The 23603-nt window shown below is 42.4% G+C and overlaps 1 protein-coding gene across 1 annotated transcript in view; it reads right to left on the reverse strand.

The window, feature by feature from the left end:
• The window catches only part of FNDC3B (fibronectin type III domain containing 3B), a 226689-nt gene that overhangs the window by 154787 nt on the left and 48299 nt on the right, over window positions 1–23603 (reverse strand). The window contains exons 2-3 of the mRNA XM_075570783.1: window positions 17231–17369; window positions 7878–7953 (exon numbers count right to left, since the gene is read on the reverse strand). Of these exons, the coding sequence (XP_075426898.1) occupies window positions 7878–7953; window positions 17231–17341 (187 nt within the window). The 5' untranslated portion in view covers window positions 17342–17369. The remainder of the gene's footprint in view (window positions 1–7877; window positions 7954–17230; window positions 17370–23603) is intronic.

Below are 23603 nucleotides of genomic sequence, written 5' to 3' on the forward strand. Positions count from 1 at the left end.
TTTTTTTTTCTCCTATTGCTGGCGATTCATCTTTGAAGCGTCTCCTCTGCAGTACGCTGAAGCGTCTCCTCTGCAGTACGCTGAAGCGGCTGTGTTCTGCTCCCGTGGAGGGAGAGCCACGTCAGCAGGAAACCCTGCTGACTGCCAGGTCACATTCATAGCTGTCTGGAGCAGTCGGCATGTGGCAGGGTCCAGTTCTCTGGTTAAGCACACGCAGGGCTCCGAGCCTGGAAAATAGTGGAGCCTGGAAGCCGGCACACGAGCTCCGATTAAGATTCACCATCTCAAGTTTAGGCTCCGCTCTTTCAAGCTCTGACGGGTGTGTTTTCCTGAACCCTTTCATTGCCGGAGAGAGGCCTGCGACACATGGGTTATGGATGTGGCTGGAAATAAAGTTAGGCCATTTCTTCTAAGCCGCTTGCCCCTAAAAGCCGCCGTTGCAGAATGTTCTTGGTGTATAGAAGGAGCAATCCATGCAATTTCCTGCATATTTTTTTTTAAATATATTTAAATAAATCCATTCTGTAGTATTGTATAATACTTACTACATTTTTATTTTATTTTTTAAATTCAAACCTTTGTGCCATTTTTAACGAGTTTTAATATACTGAGAATCCTTTGATTTCTATAGCAGTTTTTAGACCACCTCCTCAGCAGCGCAAGATCTTTGCAACACTTTCCTGTTTGTGGTAATTTGTTGCCAATGTTTCCAGCAGTTTCAGCTGCAAACTGTAACAATAGATAATGTTACCTTAGGCAGCGCTTATAGTGCCGGCGACGGTGACGTCGCCCGAAAACAAATACATTGCCTCCGTCACGGAAACTGAAAGCCGGCAAAATTGGATTATTCAAGGGCTGTCCCGTCACGTGACGGCCCTTGAACAAATCAAATTGCCAGAATCCCGCGACCCCGCCGCCCGGCGGAACATAACTTTCGCCGGTGGCGACGGCAACGTCACCCGCCGTGTCGCCATCATAGGCACGGCCTTAGTAATATACAATACCATTGTAGCTGCTGAGTTACACTGATTGAAGGATTGATTGAAACTGCAAGGCGGCCATTTAGTGAACCCTGGGAAGCAGGATCATTGCTGATCAATCACCTGAGAACTACTAATTGATCGTTAGTTTAGGTAATTAGTTTTCAATAAAAGTAATCAAAGGCTGCATATATTAAAACAAAAACAAAAAGCTAATGGTTTTATATTAAAGTGGTGCTTGGATTGCCTCCTTAATGCCTTTGGGATGTCACCTGCAGGTATAAAAGTAAATTAAAACCTACCTTAAGTAACTCTGTCCCTGAAGGTTAATAAAAAGGTAATGTTAGTTTCAACAATGTAATTTTAATTGCACAGTAACGTCCCAATTACCCGCTACTCTTCCCACAATTGCTTTCATGGCAAAAGCAGCCATACAGACTGACGTTGTTATTTAATGTACGTTATACTACAGTACGCACGCGCTTGGATAATGCATATCCGACCATCCTGCATGAGGCATTTCGTACTCAGTGAATTAACAGAGCAATGTCCATGCCTTAGGCCGCCGCGCTCATGGTGGCGGTGTGGGAGCGGGCTACCGTGAGCGCCACGCACTCCTGTAGCCCCAGCGATCTGTGCACTTGGCTGCAGGAGATTGGGGAGGCGATCGGAGGCCATGTGTGGGCGCGGCGGATGGGTCACGAAGATGACTTGCCGTCATTTGGCTGAACCAGCTCACGTGACGCTGACGTCACGTGACTGTAGCCCGAAATTACTCATTTACTTGTCTGGCCAAAATGTAGCAGCGTCGCACGCTACAGCGCCGCCAGGGGCAGTGGGCACTTGAGGAACTGCAATTGGAAAACAGATAAGAGTCACGGACGTATGCGCGCACGTAGGCGCTGCCACCACCATGAGCGCAGCCTTACAGCAGGAGTGCTCAACTCCAGTCCTAAGGTCCCCCTCTCCCCAACAGGTCAGGTTTTCAATATATCCCAGCATCAGCACAGGTGGCTCAATCAGAGGCCGAGTCTGCGACTGAGCCACTGATTGCGCCACCTGTGCTGAAGCAGGGACTGATTGAGCCACCTGAGCAGAAGCAGGGTTATCCTGAAAACCTGACCTGTTGGGGGGGATGGCGGGCTTGAGGACTGGAGTTGAGCCCCCCTGCCTTAAAGAACCACAATAACCAGGCTCTCGCCGTGAGCATTGTTTTTACAAAGCACCGCAAACATGGCGAGCGCTAAGTAAAAACGTTTGCTACACTTTTCTCCTTCGAGACGTAAATAAATGTTGTTTATCTGAAGTTTAAAAGGAGGTTTTGTACAAGAGCTGCAGTTATGAAGAGAATTGAGAAGACAATTAGATGGGACTTTTTCCCTTGTAAAAATACTTTACAGAAAACGATTTCCCCTATTACGCAAGCACATCTGGTACGGGTAACGTCGTGCTACATTGAACTATTTGACTTCCTCCGAAGATCCAAACTGCCCCGGCACACGTCTAACTCAAAGGCAATACACATACAAAACAAACTGACTCATCCATGCACAGACAATGTAACTCTCCTGAAATGGGATGTTACGAGTCAGAGTACATGCAATGGAGCCGTAAATAGAATTTGCACAGAAGAATTACGTAGAAGTCAATAGTACTTGAATATTGACCGGACATAGACTACAAGTGCAGTCAAAAAAAGGCCAAATCCTTGTGATGCCGATACAGTTGGATAATCAGGCTCCTGAATATCACCACAGTGTCTCTCATTAATATAGAAGAAATGGGCTACTTTAATGCTGACAGAGAGAGGGTAAGATTGAAAATAGTGTGGCCAGCATGTGCAACATCCAGGGTACCGATGCTGCTTTTTCAACTGCAGGTTCCATACAGAACACTTGTTGAATTGCCATTAAAAAGTAGCTGTCCTTTCAAACAACCGCAGGGGGAGGCACGAAACATGTTAAGAGTTTCCCTCCCTTCATCTTGCTATGGATTTGTGTCAATAAATATATATATATATAGACCATACGATACCGGTTGCAACACGACATCAAGGGACAGCACGCAGGTAAGTAAATTATACATTTTCTATATTTGATAGAAGACACAAAAACCGACGTTTCGGTCCCCCAGTGGGACCTTTCTCAAGGTCAAGATTTTTTTGCTCTCCAGCCTCTCTTTGGCATTTGCAGTGCACCGCCATCTTTTCCACATTCCCCCCCACGCAGCAGGAGCGCGCCAAGGGAACTTCCAGTGACAGGGATCCCGTGAGTAATGTGTGACGCTCAGCTGGGGCGGTTACTGGATTATCTACGACCTGGGATATTTTATTGCACAGGATCTAGGCTCTAGGGCTGTATTTGTGGGGGGCGGGTGTATGTCACAGGAGATCGCTATGACAGCGGTCTGCTCTTTCCGATACGGACCAGCCATGAAACAAGGTCTCATTTTTGAGAATATCTTATTCTCATTAGATTATTGACACAACATACTCATGAATCTGATTTATTTACAACTCTAGGGCAATGGAAGATGTTCCACATGTTTACATGAAGTACACAGCTATACGCGCAATAAACAGCTATTTCCGAAGAGGTTTTTGAAGCACCGATATTGGAACTAATCCTATTTTTCGTGGTGGATGGTGTAGACGCAATTTTAAAACATTTAAGGTATACATATTCCATATGGCATAAGGACAGAGGAGTTCAACACACCCGATCTCACATTCATTTTTTTGTACTTCATGCTCCCTTGTACAATCAAAAATCAAACATTGGTCATGGAAATGCTTTTCTGAGCACAGGTTCTACAGATTGGCAGGTGAAGCAGCTGTGACGGACTGATAAAGTAGGTCATAAATGCTGCAGCGCTAACAAATATAGTAAATAACAAAACAAATGTAATACTAACTATATTTCACATAGCTTTTCTCCCGATGGCACTCAAGGCGCGTCACAATTACAGTATAGCGCGCGATACGCAGCACATAGGAATGTTACAGACACATCTTTGACGAAGCCCCATAGGGGTGAAACGCGTTAGAGCGCACAGGGGGGTCTTTCCCTCTTTATATCCCATTTTGCTCATGGTTTAAATAAAGGTATATTTTAGCGCAGTCCAGCCTCATCATCTTTTTGCTAGCAGTGCCCGCTGATCCACTCCCTTCACTGAGAGGTTCTTCGTACAGTCACTGCTCTTTAGAGCTTCCAATCTATGATAATGGTGCCTAAAGGCACAGGGAGATAAGGTGACTCCCCAAGGTCACAAGGAGCTGACACCGGGAATTGAACCATGTTCCCCTGATTGAAACTCAACTGTTGTTGCTTACAGAGTCAGTGTTACTCGCTGAGCTGCTCCTTCTCCCTTAGTTACTAGCCAAGTTGACAAAAGTCCAAGGAAGAACCAAAACATTTGATTCTTTTGTGTCCTGGCATGAGCGTCAGCGAGCGTGCTTGTGAGGCGGGTGGGAGGTGGGGCTAGCGCGCCACGTCACGGCGCCGACGTCACGGAGTGCCATTGGCTTTTGCCGGTCACGTGACCGGCCCTCCGCTTCCCTCAGCGCGAAAAATTAAATGAATCTGTCGGCTGCAATTCCACACACCTCCGCACGCCTGCGGAAACGTGCGGAAGCGTCTACCAAAGCCCCACACATGCCGGATGCAGGAGGTAAGTTTCCTGGCTCAGCGCGGCTCAGCGCTGTATTTTGTACCATGGCCCACGGCCTAAGACACAATAAAACATCTTTTAATACATGGGGGACCTTGGCGAGACTCATAGCTGTACAGGAAATGGGTCTGAGATATCTGGGCTCGAAAACCAGGAGTCTGGGGGACACTGGGAAGCCCCGGTGTAACTCACTCCGTGTACTGGCAAATCACGCCTGCTCGCTGGGGAGAATTAGGGGAATATCGGTAGCTCCGGCCCCCGAACTCCTGCACACAAAAGGATTGCATTTCTACCCAAATATCCCTCCTAAAACGCACACACAGAAAGTTTCATGAGTCTGGGACACAGGGAACATGAAAAGTGGAAAAGCAGGGGTCACTTTTACATGCAATGATACCTGGTGCTAGGTAGCTGCCAGGGACCCACTCACCCCACGGGTAACCAGGTGGGCTTAACCTTAATTCTGGAGCCTGTTACCCTTGCCCGTCACACACCTCTCTCATTTACCTTATAGAACAGTCAGAAAACAGATAGCTTTTTTTTTTTTTTTTTGCTCCCACATTAAACAATGGAAATGAAACACAAATCTTGAAAGGTTGCAAAAAGTCGGGAAAGTCTGCGACGCCCGCCATTTCCCAGCAGGAAAACGCGTGCGTCGCGCCCCGGCCGCAGATACGCGCCGGTGGCGAAGGGGTTAGATAAGGTGACCCACTGTTTGAAAGAGATTGGTGCGCAGAAACCGACTTGGCACATGTGCCTGGAATAAAGCGAGGACTTGGCCTGAGAAACCCGCACTGCACAGCTTGGAAAATAGGAGATAACAAATTGCATGAATAAATGTGGACAGGTCAAGAAGGATAATTATAGCAGCAGATCCAGAGCCCAGAAGAGGAAAGTGTTTTGCTACTAAAAATGAGAGCAGCTTTGCTAATATGACCATACGTTCATATTTAAAAGCAGCAAACCCACCTTACCCACATCCCTTTAATATAGGTGGGAGTTGGGGGGAGGGTCTTTAGGGCTGGACCACTTTTATCTTGAGATAGTTTATTTATCGCTTTTGTCCAGGGCATTGTACATTAGTTTGCACAGTGTTTTTGGTGACTGAGGCACAGGGAGATAAAGTGACTTGCTCAAGGTCACAGGGTGCTCATCCTTGGTTCTCAAACCTCAACCAGGTTCTTCTGCCTCAAACTCAGTGGCACTGTTGATAGAGCCCGGGTCTTTACTCACTGAGCCGTTCCGCCTACTTATTGGAGACGGTGTCTCCGGTACATTGCAGTTGGTTCATGTGACGTAGGAGATTTAAATCGCCATTTTTTTTTGCCGCGGAATGTACCGGCAGCACATCTCCCCCTAAGTATCTCGGGGAGCAGGGTGTCCCCAGAGCTGAAATTACTGAGGTTCAGCTCCGTGGAACCCCTGCTTCCCACCTCTGTAAAAAAAATGAAAACAAGATCATGGCAAAAAACATATGTAGTACTTCAGATAAATTGCAAGCAGGTTCTGGGATACAGTATTCTTTTACTGTATTTAGTCAATTGCACGGACAGTGCTACATCCCAACAAATGCAGAATCAAACCCGGAGCCAACAGTCACATTTTAATACATTATTTTAGGGGTTTTAAAGGTTCAGTCCAAGTAGCATTTTTTTGTTTAAAGCTGCAGTCCAAGCAATATCCTACGTGTGTTTTTTTTTTTAATAAATCAGTTCTGTACTGTGAGAAAATGCTTGTAGCATTTAAAAAAAATGAAAAAAAAAACAATTTTAAAGACATTTTTAATGTATTATAATGTAACAAGCATTTTTGTTCCTATACAGGGTAGCAACCATTTACAAAGTCACATCCCCTTCCCCTTCTGAAACAGCATCACCTTTTTGAGCCCTGCCATCTCTCTAGCAGTGAACCAATTGAATCTAGTGCCTGCCTGGTCACATGATCCTCACAGAATTTTGCAGCAGAAAAGGACCCAAGATGCATTTAGTGAACCCCGAGCTGAATCTTTCTCCGATCAATCACATGACAACGGATCGATTGGCAACTTAGCTAATCACTTGTCAGTGTGTAGATTATATTGATGCACATATTGAATGAAATGTTTTATTTTTTTAAACAACAGCTTTAACTGCAGCTTTAATAGGATTGAAGCTGGGGTCTCCGGAGCTGAACTGTGTTAATATCAGCTCCGGGGACCCCTTGCTCCACGAGATACTTACCCCCATAGGGGGTGCCGGTAGCAGCTCCGGCTTTGCTAGTTGGGGGTTCTTGTAATGGCGACTTAAATGTCCCGCGTCACATGGGCCAATAGGAAGCCGTGACGTCATCCCTTGCGGTTTCCTATTGGCCTGCGTGGCTAGGACCTTTAAACTTTGCAGAAATATCGGCACCCCCTATGGAGGCAAGTGTCGCAGGAGGCAGGTGGTCCCCGTGGCTGAAATGAATATGATTCTGCTCCAGAGACCTCCTGCTTCAAACCTATTTAAAAAAAATTTTTTAAATAAGATATGCATAGCTTGGACTGTAAACTGCGCAGTTTGATGTCAGGATCTGCGTGCCGCAAACACTGATCATATCTTCATTTGTCATTTGATAGCATCTTGAGAAAATCTGGGAGGTCTGGAGTACAGTGTACGAAGAGATGAGTCTTACTTACTGGAAATGTAGCTCTGAGGCCAGATGTCCTCTTCCTTAGTAAAAGACATATTTATCACATAATTGATGCTATCCTATCTATGTGGAGGGGCCCCGAGAAAAGTACACAGCTCTTCAAATTCTTTCCATCCATTAAGTAGGCCATAAACCTAATGTCGTCTCCAGTCTGAAGCGTCTCACACTGATTGAGACTTGTGCTCTGGGGGGTGTTTTAAACCTCAGTTATTTGGAGGATCTAGAACAGGGGTGGGCAACGCCAGTCTGCAAGGGCCACCAACAGGTCAGGTTTTCAGGATATCCCTGCTTCCGCACAGGTGGCTCAATCAGTCCCTGCTACGGCACAGGTGGCTCAGCCATCGACTGAGCCACTGATTGAGCCACCTGTGCTGAAGCATGGTATCCTGAAAACCTGAGCTGTTGGTGGCCCTTGAGCACTTGGAGTTGCCCACACCTGCTCTAGAAGCTTGAATATCACACATTAAAAAGGAGTTATTGGTGGACACTTCATTGCACTCAAAAATACACAAGTCAGATTAGCAGTTGCAACCTTTGCCAGCGATGGGTCGTTCTTACCTTGAATGCACTGCAGTGTTCCGTCCTCTGCTCTGATCGTGAAGGTCTCACCTGGGTTAACCTGAACTAGAATGACCTGTCAAAATAAGATAACAATATTTCAAAACACTGTAACATCTGGTTTCCATACTGAAGTGAGGATATGATCTAACTGCATGACCTCACACTTTAAACAAAATTCACCGGGACACATTTAACGCCGTGATCCAAGGCTGCACACACGCAGACTCCTATTCCAAATCTTCCGGGATACTTTGTAGCTTATTTGAAAGATTTGATGCACACCCTAAAATAGCTGAATTCGTACCCTGGCCTCAACCATAATTACGTTATTGCAATTGCTATTTAAGAGCTCTAAGTCCCAATTAAGAGCGAACAATGCTATTTTTATATAAAGAACGTCAACAGTTATATTTTGGGTCACTGAGAAAACTTTAGCAAATGTTGGGTTACAGCCGTTTAACAGTGACAAGAGCAGATGGATTTAGAAATGATAAAATTAGATCGTCCCTCTTTGCCTCTGCATAAAAAAAAGAAAAGATTGAAATACATTTATTATGAGCTGCACATCCTCAGAAGCGGAAGTATAAAATGACTTGCCAAAAAAAAAAAAAATCTCATGGCAAAAGCTTAAATGGAGATTATGAAGCAGATATGGGGACCCTATTTGGCAATGCTCGTCACACACAGAATAACAATAAATATCTGCCAAGAGGGCCAGCCAAATTGTACGACAAGGGCAAACATGACCTTATTTATGAATGGTGACTAGCGATCGGCGAAGCCGGCGAAATACGTTTCCCGGATTTTTGCTGATGTGACCCCCCAAAATCCGGTTTGTCGTGTAAAATCCGCCAGCGGATTTGCGCGGTTTCAATTCACGCGGATTCATCAAAATCCGCCATTGGATACAACCCGCTGACGGATTTGTAGAATCCAATCCAGGGATTCAGCGATCCGCTGGCGGTTTCTTAAGAATCGGCTAACGGATCGCCGAATCCGGGGATTAGACCCTACCAATGCGTCGCCGGGTTGAGGAATCCGTGGAGTGCATTGGTAATAGTAACAAAAAATCCGCAACACGCGCTTCGCCCTTTTTGAGATTGATCCGCTGAAATCCACGGACCAAAGGAACCGGCCAATCCGCTGCGGATCCATATTCGCCGAAACATTCGCCCGTCTCTATAATGGTAACACCATTTCATCGATTCATGATATAAAGCTGTGTGGCTCTGACTAAGTTAGGCCCCAATAGCCATCTCCTGCAGACTGAACAAAGAACCCACACTATATACAGGAAGAATAAGGCCACAGCCTTTACTTATTGCACAACTTAAATGATTTGCTATCCCAGACTGGTCCATACTGTGTTGAGAACCCGAAGCGTTCCTGTGGCTCGTGACTCTCACTACGTACGGACAACTGCCAGAGCTGACGTAAAGCATCGCCCACCTGGCAGGAGGTCCCAACCCGGGCAGGTCACCCATTACTAACAGGGTGTCGTGCCCAAGCTTACTCAGTCTGTGTAATTATGCCCCCACCTACCCACCACGCAGTTACACAAAACAAACAAAGGTAAGTGACTATTTCTAAACATAACGCAATCATCGTTAGAATTACCACATAATAACGCAGAGGAACGCGAACCAATAAAGCAGAAATTTCCCAGCGAGCATTTTATTTCCAGTTATTGCATTGTTGACAAGCACCATATCTTTACTTAATAATTGTAATGCTTTGTTTCCGCAGCACAAACACTGTATGTGCTCATATTAAAGAGGTGACCAAGGTAAAACACACAGGGAAAGCAGCACACTTACAAACCGGTTTATATGAACTCCAAATTTGTGTTTTGATTTGTGGCAATAATGTAAACTTCCAGAGCAGGGGAGGCCAACTCCTGTCCTCAAGGGCTACCAACAGGCCAGGTATTAGGGATATCCCTGCTTCAGCACAGGTGAGCCACTGATTGAGCCACCTGTGCTGAAGCAGCGATATCCTGAGAACCTCACGTTGGTGGCCCTTGAGGACAGGCATTGGCCACCCCTGCTCAAGGCAGGGGGGCACAGCCTTTCCCCACTGCGCCCCCCCTTGCCTGCTTCTCTCCCTGCTCGTGCCCTCCCTTACCTTGTCTCCTGGCGTCAAATGACGTCGCTGGGCCACGTGACGCCGCGTTGCCGAAGACAAAGGCGATTATAGTCGCAGAGGCCTCACGTGATCCCACGGCATTCAATTTAAATGCCTTGGGAAATAGCGCGGGGACCTCTGCAACCGCCGCACACCCTATGAAAAATTTCGCACCCCCCCTCTGGGGGGCACCCTCGGGCACCCTCCAGCTTACACACCCCTGCTATATGGTACATTTAAAAAAAACATGTTGATATGCTTCCCATCATATTGTAGGAAGACATTAAGAATGTTCTCCTTAGTGACAAGTTCTGAGGCCTAAGCACATGTACGTCAACATTTAAATCCAATGACATTTAAATACAATTGCACATTTTTCTTTATCCACCAAAATAAATTACTTTGCGTTTTCACATTCCGGAAAATGTATTGCTGCCGTGTTTTTGTGGCAACCAGATTGTAATCGAGGCCGGTCGGCCACCTCACATAACCGTCACCCCCTCCCCTCAACCCACCCTCCCCCCATCCCATCCTACTGCTGTGTATCATCTGACATTCAATGCAAAAGATATCCGTGGGTGACCAATCATTTCAATGACACCCAGATGTCACCGGCGGAAGGTAGCCTTGCAAAGTTACCTCCCCCGTCACTACTTCAAAGTGGTTATTTAACCAGTAAAAAATGGTCTACCGACATTCCCTTGACAACAGACGTTGTTGAGACAGCATTAGACCTGATATCACATAGGCCAGCAGGATGAGTCAGACTCTGGCAGACTCGGTGGCACTTCCCTTTCTGCATCACGCATGTCATTCAAACTGAACAGCCGACATCATCAATGCTTCAAGTCATCTTAAATATAGAACACGAAATGTAGAGTCCCCACACAGTCCGGCTTTCACAAAGGGGGGCTTTACTCTCACGCCGTTTCCAACACCGGAAGTCAGTAGACTGAAAATCGGTGTGACATTTTTTCCAAGACTTACTGAAAAAAAAAAGTATTGATGCCGAGTATTGAGTGATATGAAAAGAAATATAGGTAGAAATAGGAAAAAGTAACTATACTATCAAAACCTATAACTGTGCCACTTGGTCAAAGAATTTAAAGATTTAAAGGAACAATACTAAATGTCCCCCTTTTTTCCCCCTTCATATGTAAAGCGTGTGACAATGTATCATTCTACATTCTTACCTAAACTGGCAAAACGTTTGGTGCTCCTGTTATAAATCTGCCAAAATTCTGATAGTGTGCCTAACGAAATGGCCGCCTCTCAGTTTCAATCAATCCTTCAGTCAGTGTATTACTAAGGTAACATTATCTATTGTTACAGTTTGCAGCTCAAACTGCTGGGAACACTGGAAACAAATGATCCCAAACAGGAAAGTGTTGCCAAGATCTTGCACTGCTGGGGAGGTGTGCTGAAGGGGTGCAGGGGTGCCCACACTTTTGCAAGGCGGGTGCCGCGCTTACAAAGTCCCCGCTCTCTTCCCCACAATATTTCATTTGATTGGCGGGGGATAGCGTGAGGCCTCCGCAATTACCTCTTACCTGCTCTCCGGCATCTCCTGACACGCGTCGCCATGACAACGCGGCATTGAACGGCAAGGCATTGCCGTGGCGACTTGACATCACACGACAACGCAATGTCGCATTGACATGACAGCACAACGTCACAGATAGGGATGCCGGTGGGCAGGGAGGTGGAGGGGGGTGGCGCAAACAGAGGGGAGAGCACGACTTTAAAAGTTTTATAGAACTCAAAGGATGCATTAAAATTCATTAAAATGGAATTAAGAGAAAATTACAATTTTTTTTAAATACCATTAGCTAATACTACAGAACTGATTTATTTAAAAAAAAATTAAGTTCTCCCATGTTTTTCTGCTTTAAAGCTTGTTAACAAATAAGGTTCACTGCGTGCTGTAACCCCACCACGTATTCCTCCGCCTTCAGGAAGATATAGTTGCAATAATTTGTTTTTGATTCCATAGGGGTAATGGGTTAAATCACAAAGCTGTTAATAGTGATAGTAACTTGGCAACTTATATGAGATTTTGGAAGCCAATCAAGACTATAAACCATTCAACGATGAGTGGAATCATTTATCAGAGTCTCCCGGCACAAAAAAAAACGGGGGGAAACTGGTACAAAAATACTGCACCATATTTACCAAATAAGAAAATCTGGTTGGTTTCAATATGAATGTTTTTCCTTATTAAATCTGGTGCAGTTATTTGGCTCTGATTTGTGCAGCAGGGAAACTTTGATAAAAAAGAAAAGAAAAAACTCATCCATATTTAAAAGCAGAATATCCTTGAGAATTCCAGGCATGAAAATCTTCCATTCTGGAGCAAAGACAACAGTCAAATCCTCTAATGAAAAAAGCATGTTCTATCCTCCGTAAAACACACGATAGAAAGACAAGAAATGTTTTAATGATTGCCGCGTTCCCTGCAAACTGTAAGTGAAAACATACCACAGCCTTTCCAAATAACACAAGCGTGTAGGCACAAACAAAACACAGTGTTCTTTGCTCTATTGGGTCCTTTTAAAGAAACCATTAGATCAGTGTTCATAGAAAGCCAACTTTAAAATCTTAATGGCATCAAATCCTAGAAGCCACACGTTGTATAGAGTGAATATTTATAGTGGTTGATGGAAGAACTAGAGAGATGCAATGAGATCTGATAAGATTGACTACACGGGCAAAACAACAATTATACAGAATACAGCTCAACCCCGCTATAACGCGATCTGTTACAACACGAATCCGCTTGTAACGCGATGCAAGCGTGGCTCCCAATTTTCGGATTTAGGAATACTTTACAACACGATTATTGGTATCTTAAATACTTTATTGTACAATGCATACAATTGTGCATTATTTCTAACGCGATCCGCTTATAACGCGATGTGATTCTCTGGACCCCAAGCACAGCGTTATAAGGGGGTTGAGCTGTATTTGTTAGTATGTAATGCTGTCCCTCATGATAATATAGAATAAACAGACCACAGAGCTTAAAAATGGTCAATTAAGTTTTGCATAAGAAAGCATAAAACAACGGAATTTAGCATGTTCAATCTTGGCCTTAAAAGTAAATATCTCCATTGGCAGAAAAAGTAATACAGCTCAACCCCGTTATAGCGCGGTCCGTTACAGCGCGAATCCTCTTATAACGTGGTGCAAGCGTGGCTCCCACTTTACTTATTTATGAATACTTTACAACACGATTATAGGTATCTTAAATACTTTATTGTACAACGCATACAATTGAACATTATTTCTAACGCGATCCGCTTATAGTGCGATGTGATTCTTTGGACCCCAAGCACAGCGTTATAAATGGGTTGAGCTGTACCAGACTGCATTAAGGCTCGTATTCGCTAAGCAGTGCTATGCTACACCATGTAGCACCAGGCGACTCCTTGACAGACCGTTGAAAGTAGTAATCCACCCTATCCAAATTAGTTGGGTTTTTTTTTTTTACATTAGCTTTTTCTTTTTTTGCCTATAAACGTAACAGGATTTACCATTTTTCTAGCACCCTGCTATGACTAAACCAGGGGGGGGGGGGGCAACTCCAGTCCTTAAAACCCAGCAACAGGTCAGGTTTTCAGGATAACACAGCTTCAGCCCAGGTGGCTCAATCAGAGGCTCGGTGAGCGACTATAGTATGTGCATTGAACCCCTTTCTGGGGACAATTAATCCGAGCCGTGTGGCTGGAAAACTCTAAAACCATCCCAGGTTCCCAAAGGAAAAGCCTCCCTTTTTATTATAAATGTTTGAGTTTACCATGAGAGGTTTTTTTTTAATTATTTGTTTTCTTTACCCCGATTTCTTTTTCACTAGGTTAATGGAACTAAACGTAAAAAAAAAAAAAATAATCAAAAACATACCTTTAGGTTATCAATTGTTCATGGCATCTATCTATATTTCCTAAGCCAGAAGATGTCTTGTGACATAGAAACACTTAGCAAAGATGTCCCACATGTCAGTGTGAATTCCGGCAGTATCTCTGACCGTTCTCACTCACTGAATGTGTCTCTCTCTTTATCATTCATCAAAAATATATAAAGTGACTTAACAGAGTTTTGTTGATCTGGACAGAGGATTGAAAACGTATTTAAACTGCTTTCAGTTGTCTGATGGATATATTTTGTAAAGGCATAAAAGGAGATTTACTGTATTACTTTGATCCTAGAGAGTTCTATACCTGTATTGGCCTTACCTACTAGGATGTGTCACATGAGAGTTAGAATGACTAGAATAAGATGACGCAAAACAGCCGACAGATGTCCCCAAGCAAAAGTGGGTCACGACTTACAAACTTCTTGTGGTCAATTTCATAGCAGGTTTAATGTGACGAACAGCACAAGCAGATACAACGTTTCGGGGTCCTGTCTGGACCTTACTTCAGGGAGGGCCGGGAACATTGTATCTGCTTCTGCTGTATGTCACATAAAACCTGCTATGAAATTAACCACAGGAAGTTTGGAACTAGTGATCTACTTTTTCTTGGGGACAGCTGTCAGCTGTTTTGCTTATTGGATATGTGTTGGCTACACAGACAGTTTCTGTTCCTCTCCACTCACCATTTTGTCTTGTACTATGATTACGGAATTAATCCATTCCTCCTCCAACACAGGATGGCCTGCAGTACGTAAAGTGAGTCATACACAAGATTATAGTCTACAATGTAATTTGTACTGTGATGGGGCTTACCTATAGGAAGCAGCAAGGCAGAACTAGCAATATAAGTTAGCCATATCTCAGTGGAAGGTTAATTTCACATCAATGACCCTTTTTGTTGCGTTATGTAGTTCTTTAGAATAAATAGATATTATGTACTTCTCATCATCCCTTGATGTATGGCATGTGTTTTTCAAAAATAAGAAACAGATGATGTGGAGACTAAGACTTCTCCCTGTTTTATGCTTCCAATATTGCTTTGGGGAAAAGGGAAAAGTCTCCTTGTGAGACATCAGGAAATTCATCAGAAAAAAATACACTCAAGGTGTCAAAATCCAGTACAATGATTGCAATGCTCACCCGGCAGAAATATCTTTACCAGTAATAGTGATCTGCTGAGTTTCAGCTTAGAATGTGTATTCATTTGAAATTTGGTTTTCCCCCTTATCTCAATCAATGCCAAATAGTGTACACAGAGGAGCGCTTTTTAGCAGCTGCTTATAAGACATTCACAGCAGCTGCCTCAACTTGCAGATGATGGTTTTCCAGCCTTGTTTGCATTTCTTCATTTCTCTCATTTTGCTACAGAAAAGGAGATACCGCACTTACTCACTGAGGCTGATGGATGAATCTCTGTTTCGCTGCTGTCAGCCTGCTATTCGTGCCTCCTGCTCATTCCAAATCACTATCACTCATCTGTGGGGGTTTTAACTCTCGCTAGAACTATTCCACTTTGTCCAAACACATACCTATCTAATTTGATCGTTTTATTCAGTGTCACCGTAGCTAATTTAGCATGGAGCTATTTTCTGTGGTGCCGGAGGTGAATATCAAGAATTTGGGTGGTAATTGTCATTCTAGTCTTCTTGCTTCACCAGTAATGTAACTATGATTTCAGGTTTACCATGATGCAGACACTTTGGGGTCAATTCTGTATACTCTAGTGCGGCCGTTCGAGCCGTTTTCTGACCACACCTCCCCATGGACGTGACTGGGCCTCCATTGAAGTGTATCGAACTGACCCATTTGGCTGGACAACAACACAAATTGCTATTATCTTTAGCAGTTTTGTGATGGGACATTTACTCCAGTTTTATTTCAATCTACTAGGCCAAAACGTCACTATTACTACCGTTTAACATACGGTAAATGTCACTGAGGCCCAAAAGATCATTCTCTTTCAACTGCCCACCCCCCGCCCTCATTTTTAAGATGTTATTTTATTATTATTACTTTTAAGAGGAATCATACTCATGTGGAACAGCAAAGCTCACTTCCCACCGGAAATTAAATAAATAATAAACTGACTCTCTGAAATTAAATACATATTTATATTGGTTGTTGGAACCACCATGCTGTGTATTAAGCTAAAATAGTGAAATCCAGCCCTCCCCTCTCCTTCTCTCCCCCCGCCCATAAATATGGTGAACTGTATGGGCACCTGCAAAAGATTTTGCAGCTCAAAAAGTCTAAATACCCATTCTCCACTTACAGTATTTCACATTACAAATCTACACCCGGTCTTATCTTCCACTGAGCCACTGATTGAGCCATCTGTGCTGAAGCAGGAATATCCTGAACACCTGACCTGTTGGAGGGTCTTGAGTACTGGAGTTGAGGACCCCTGGGTTAAGCAATGTACAATACGTGTAAAAAGAATTTCAGTGAGGGAAGCATCGGCCATATTTAATTACAACCATTACTGTTGTGACAAAAACTAGAAATTAATACAGTTCAACCCCCTTATAACGCGGTGCTTGGGGTCCAAATAATCACATCGCGTTATATGCGGATCGCGTTAGAAATAATGTACAATTGTATGCGTTGTAAAATAAAGTAATTAAGATACCAATAATCGTGTTGTAAAGTATTCATAAATACGGAAATTGGGAGCCACGCTCGCATCGCGCTATAAGCGGATTCGCGTTGTAACGGATTGCGTTATAACGGGGTTGAGCTGTACCTTCAAAATAACTAACATTCTGGGGTCGAAAGCCCACTCCATAAAATGATGCTTTAATATTGTGGTCAGCCAAACTCAAAAGAAGTGAACAAAAGCACATTGAACAAATTAAAAAATAGCCGAGCTACAGGTTCTAGATTTACTCTAAATGCCAAAAAGAAGTTGGGCCACAATAAATATGAAGTGGAAATTAAATCATTCACGGCAATGGCCTCAAAGTTTCCTGCAGGCCGCGGGGAGTGCAGTAAAATCATGTTTTTCTCCTTCTGATGTAGCAGTAATAATTCATTGATGGTTAGGGCTCAGCTCTTTGTCAGCTCTTTCAATAAGCAGGAAGCAGAGCCAGAAGTTTAAAGTGCAGCTGTGAGCCAAGACTGGGCTCCCACCTCAACAAACGGAGGTGCCAAAAAGCATCCATCAAAACTCTATAAAACACATACACTGCTGTCTAAATCCAATCCGTTGACATCCATGGAGTCCACACCCTGCGTGCAATATATGTGGAGTGCCTTTCTCAAATCAAGCCTCATCAATCTCATTATTTTGCCCCTTTCGGCCATCTTTACCAACCTGTTGTGATCCATCGCCATTCACTAAATGCGGCATCATGGTAACATCCCCGTTCAGCAAGGGGGGCAGTTCCAGTGGAATTTGGTCGGTCATCATCATTGTGACGTACATTCATGGAGAATTATCCTCAGCTGCCTTTCTAGAAATATTAGAATAAAAGAGAAAATATATTTAAAAAAAAAAAGATGTAAAGACAAAGTAATGACGTTTAGTTGCTGAGGTTGTGTTATCTTTACATTACAGCCTTACCAGAATGGTTATCAGTGAACAATTATTCATTTTTAATTAACATATTATTAAATATGTAATGTTGTTTATGGTTTCTTTGTGTTCTATCCTACAGCAGTAGTTTGATTCATGCGGTGACTGTGATTAACGTTATAAAACATATTGCTGATGCGTTTGATAACGATCGATTGATTGATTGATTACCTGCACTTCTATGTCTTAAAACAGATATTGGTATCAGCGTTCATAACAACACTGAAGCTTCCCCAGGAGAATTGTCCTAGTTCTCTTTGCTGATAATATACAACAGTGAATATTCTAAAAGTATTATCATCTCCCCTTTATTAACAAGACCTTACGGGTTGCTCACCACACAAGAACAAATGAAGAAGAGCAGTACAGGACCACTGTGAGTATTAACTGAGCATCAGTTTAATTTTACCAGCAAAAAACAACTGACACCGGGTTTTACGTAGAACTCAATAAACGCAAGAAGAAATTATGCTTTGTTGAATTGTTTTAACTTGGAAACCTAGGTGGCACTGCAGCGGTCTTGTGAATAATCGGGGCTAGGTTTATTCAAAAGAAGATTAATGTTTTTGGTCTTATTTTGGACCTTTATGAAGGTCCAAATAAAAGGTCCAAAATAGGACCGCAATGTTGATCCTCTTTTTGAATAAACATGGCATCTATTTATCTCCGCTGGAGTTGCTGCCCAAGTTTCTGAGTTACACGGAGTCTTTAGGAAACAGGGAGAGACCCGCTCAACCTCTGTGTAATATGGGGTGGGAAAGATGGATGCACAAGGGGAAGTATATGGAGCAAAGCGGGGTTCAAAGCCAAAGAATCTCTCCGGAGGTGGAGAGTCATCTAAGGAAAAGACCCCAATTATGTGCCCTCCGTAACCCAGTGTTTTTCAACCTTTCTTTGGTAAAGGAACCCTAGAGTTAGATTGTGACATCCTGGGGAACCCGAACCGTCTCTCCCCGCCCCACCCCCCCCCCCATCCATCTCTCTTCCCCCCTTATCATTCTACAGTCGGAAGAGTTGTCCCAGTTCTCTCCCCCCTGGCAGCCGCAGAACCCCTTAGGGGTGCTCACGAAACCCTTGGGTTCCGCGGGAAACTTGGTTGAAAATGACTGCTCTAATCGATCCAGGTTGTAGGTAGGTAGCTTGTGGAATGCCAAACATTGGCGCTCCACAAGTTATCTACCTACAACCTGGATTGATTAGACTGCACTTTACTTAACCTACTAAGGGGGCTTTTCCTTAACCTACTCTCCACCTCTGGAGAGATTCGTTGGCTTGGAGCCCTGCTTTGTTACATTGAATCTTCCTGCATCGCTGGCTGGACAACCGCCCGTGGCAGTAATCTCTTCAGTACCCTGAGTGCTCCTCTCCAAGTTTATATTGGATCATTATTATGCCACATTTATGTTTGTCTCTTGGAAACATACAAAAAATAAAGTTATAGTGGGTAAACAAAAAGTGACAAAAACAAAGTGTACCTGGATGTCTCACACACTTTGTCTAGTTTCATTCCATGAAGGTTACACAATATTTAACTGGCGCTAGCCAGATTCTGGTGTTCAAATGATAATTAACCCAAAGTGCCCCATTCCAGATGGCTTTGTAGAATAGCTGGCTTCACAGATCTGCCTTGAAAGGACAATTTAGCAATGACAAAAATATCTTCCTTAACGTCCTAACGGAAGCGCTGTCCCATAAACCCAATGTTGCACACTTTGAATTTAAGTCTGTTAAACAAGGTCCAAATGTAGAGAAAAGTAAGTCAGTAGCGCTCCAGATTACGCAAATCTATTTTCCAGAGAGATTTGGACACGTGAAAGCTTTATTTGAAGTTTATAGCAGATGTGATATTATTCAAGCAAGCAGCAAGGAGAATATCAATACAAGTATCACAGCAAATCTTTTTAATGGTGCTGCAAGTGTACGCATCACAGAACATATCCAAAAAGGACAATGATTTGATAGCCAAAGATTTATAACACCACAGCTATATTCTTCTATTCTTCTATAATTTCTCACAACTTCTTTACCGTCATATTTAAAAAGAATCACTGCACAAAGATAATGCCAACGGTGCCGTTATGTGAGATGTGTTGTCAGCTAATTAAATGGCATTCAATGCTAACAATTATATACTGTATTTCATCAATGAAAGATATAACTTTCTCTGCATAGTAGTACTTTTTCTAAGAATAAATCATTATAATATGATGGTCCCATACAAAGCTACTAACTAAGTATTAAATCATTATTGCAAACACTATGCATTGTACAATATCTTTTGCAATGCTTTATGGGGTTTTTTAATAGACAAAAAGATTATGCAAGATTGATAACTCAGCCGTATATTTCAACTTTCACTTATTAAGGCACATTTCACTAATCAATTGTAATTAGTCAAGAATTATTTTCATCATTACTTCCGAGACTGATAGAAATGACAGATACAAGGAGAGCAACCACAAACTATTATTTCTCTCCTAATTATATTTGATTGTTTTCTCCATCCCAAAATTATATGCTTCCCAGTCAGCACACAAAACAACCAGTTCATTTAGCCTATCAGTATGGAAGACGAGGCTCACCATGCCATGGCTTGCTTGATATGTAAGGTAGTAATGATTGGGCTTGTGGAAAAATCTTTTGAGACATGTCCAGTACCCAGAAGAATGTACACAGCTGGTTGATCAAGGAACAAATAGTCTGGAAAATGTCCTTTTGTCTCTGATCATTAAAAAGCTAAATTACATATGTCAGACTTACCAAAAGACTACTTTTTTCTAAGAATAAGAAAGAGAGGTCAATTGCTAGTTTAACATTTGGAAAATCAAATGGATATATGCTTAAATATAGTAATAATGGTGGTATGTTTCTAAAACCAACAATACTCCAATCCAGCTGTCTTTTCTTAAGTATATATTAAGTATATATAGTAAGACATAGGATCATGGGATATTTGTAATGTAAGACTATTATTATCAAGAGTATAAAAACTTTAACATAACCATGCTATCTCTCCCTAATGGGCAGTAACATTGACTTATCTGGCAAGTCCTAATGAAGAACTTTTTGGATTACACTTAAAATACATCGAACTGACTTTACCAGCAGAACTGGAAAACATAAATTCTGACTCAAATGTGAATTCCAACGGTCCAAGTCTTAAATTACAAATCAGCTGGAATTTACACTTTATACTTAAAATCTTTCGTGGGGTCAAAGTGAAATCGACTTTAATTTGCAATGGCAGAAAACGTACTTAAAACATTTTGTTTTTGAAATATTCTCTCAACATCCATGAAGTATTGACCGGTTGGAAAGTTGGAAGTGCTGTTACCATGCCGAAAAAAATCACTGGTCAGTTTTTGAGGGTGCGCATTACAAAATCAGGTCATTAATGTCCCATGGCTCCGTCATCTACAGCTCGAGTATGAATAAAGTCACACTGTAGGCCAGATGTTCAACGCTCTGCTCAGGGCTCTAAACGTGACGTTACCTAAAACAGCTGCGGATGTGAAGTTCCCTGAGCTAACACGTTAGCCTCAAAGCTAGTGGTATGCAAACACAATGTCTGGACTACATCTCAATAGTATAGGCTTAATGCCACATTATTGCAGAGTAATATTGCGTTGTCTTCCAGTAACGAGCCATTGTGCCAGTGTTGGCGCCATCTAGACCCCGAAGAAGCACTTCTGCTGAAAGAGAGGAGGGGAAAAGGGGAGAGGAGATGGACATTTGTTTTTTAGGAACTAACGCTATGTTATTTAAGTGATGTCTAATTCTAGCGTTACACCAATCCAGACCCTGCAAAAGTCCTATTTCAATGTCTGGACAAAAGTAATGCGAAGTTTAGCTTTAACTTCAATAATATAACGTAGAGTTCCCAAATTAAAGGCCGCAATACTACTTTCCCACTTTCTTACTTCTTATTTGTATATATAAAGCGTGTGACAATGTATAATTCTACATTCTTAGCTAAACTGGCAATCGTTTGGTTCTCCTGTTATAGTTCTGTCCAAATCCGGATTGCGTGCCTAACATAATGGCTGCTTCAGTCAGTGTAAGCAGCTACAATGTATCCTTGTAGTACTAAGGTAACATAATATAGCATTACAGTTTACAGCTCAAACTGCTGGGAACATTTGCAACAAATTATCCCAAACAGAAAAATGTTGCCAAGATCTTGCACTGCTTTGGTAGATGGGTTAAAACCTGCTATAGAAATCAAAGGATGCTTTAGAACCAATAAAAATTGAGTTGAATAATAATTTTTTTTAAACAGTCAGTATTATCTAATACCGCAGAACTGATTTATTTAAAAAAAATAAACATAAGATTTCGCATGTTTCTCTGCTTTAACCTTTGGTGTAAATGATTTCATAACGCTCCCTTTCCATATCATTAACACTAACGTCTGTTACAGCTCTTAACTATACAACATATATCACCCAGCTATGCCCTTTTTTGGATAAAATATGACCTAACTTTATGTTCTAATACTTGGAGGCTACCTCGTTACAAATAATGTGATGTTAATTTAGGTGAACGTCACTTTAATTAAGGTTAATGGTATGTTAAGGCTTTAACAGAGCTTTGAGTATCTAGCCCTAAGACTATTTCCGTCTAGATGGTGGAATTAATGAAAGGTTTATGTTTGGTCACAAACTAGTGTCAGGAATTACTGCAATTTTTATGGCTGCTCAGTAAAAAACACTACTTAGGTAGCCTTTTTTTTTTTTTTTTACCAGTTATAAAAATCAAATTAACAGGAGATTAACAGGAGTAACATAAACCAAAACCATCGCCAACAACATGTTTAAAATGGGAGGAATTAGCCGTGTTCATGTTAAATGACTATTCCACTACGTATGGTTTCCATTAAAAATACCACTTATTTATTTGATGGGTGGAAAATATTAAAAACAGCTGCTGACTCAACAAACCGGCAAAGGAAAAAAAAAAATCCGGCTCCTTATTTAGTGTTGAGACTTGTTTGGATGTACGTAAGTGTTATAACAAAAGAAAGAAAAAATGTAGTCTTTTAAAAGTTTGACAGATGGCAATAAGCAGGGCATGAACATAATAAATATTTCATGTCCTGAATTCCCCAAACGCTCCACCCATTAAATTAAGACTAAAAGATAAATTCCCAGAGTGTTGACAATTTTTCCATGGCTGACAAAATGAGCAAGGTGATAAATTATCCCAACTATGCACAGCTAAAAAAAATGTGTTCACGTGGTATTCAGTGAAACCAGCAATGAAACGGCACTGCCTTCCAAGCTTCAAATTCTGTTCATTTGCATTAAATCAGAGGTGAGAACTGCATTTATTTTGTAGGTTTGTTAAAAGTCAAATAAAATAAAAAATGTACCATATATTCCAGAGATGGGAAACTCCAGTCAACTTTTCATGATATCCCTGCTACAGCACAGGGCGCTCAATCAGTGGCTCAGTCGAAGACTATGCTGAAGCAGGGATAGCCTGAAATTTTCTAAAGACCCCTCTGGCAGTGACAAGGGTTGAATATATAGGGTTAGGTTGAGAGTATGGAGAAGACTAGTGATTTGAAGAAACAATACCTTTAATTGTCTTGCTATAATTCCTAACTAATTTAGTAAGAAGTAAGGAATCCTGGTTCAGTTTGAGTAAAACCATCGTTGGAGACCATGCTTATTTCCCGCGGATAAATATACTTAAGCTTCCATTGAAAGATGCCGACTCGTTCCAATGATTAGGGGAGCCATGTTTTGTGAGCATGATTTTGCACTCTCCTGGGATTATGCTGGCCTTAGGGCAAGGCGTGCACAGTGGCCATCCTCGGCCCCAAGACTCCAGATGCGCTATTAGAGAGGGTTGGGGTTCCTTACAATGCGTCTGATCTCAGACGTGCTATTAGAGAGCGTTGGGGTTCCTTACAATGCATCTGATCTCAGACGTGCTATTAGAGAGGGTTGGGGTTCCTTACAATGCATCTGATCTCAGACGTGCTATTAAAGGGGGTTGGGGTTCCTTACAATGCATCTGATCTCAGACGTGCTATTAGAGAGGGTTGGGGTTCCTTACAATGCATCTGATCTCAGACGTGCTATTAGAGAGGGTTGGGGTTCCTTAC

Source organism: Ascaphus truei, chromosome 14 (genome assembly GCF_040206685.1).
Source record: "Ascaphus truei isolate aAscTru1 chromosome 14, aAscTru1.hap1, whole genome shotgun sequence".
Taxonomy (NCBI): domain Eukaryota; kingdom Metazoa; phylum Chordata; class Amphibia; order Anura; family Ascaphidae; genus Ascaphus; species Ascaphus truei.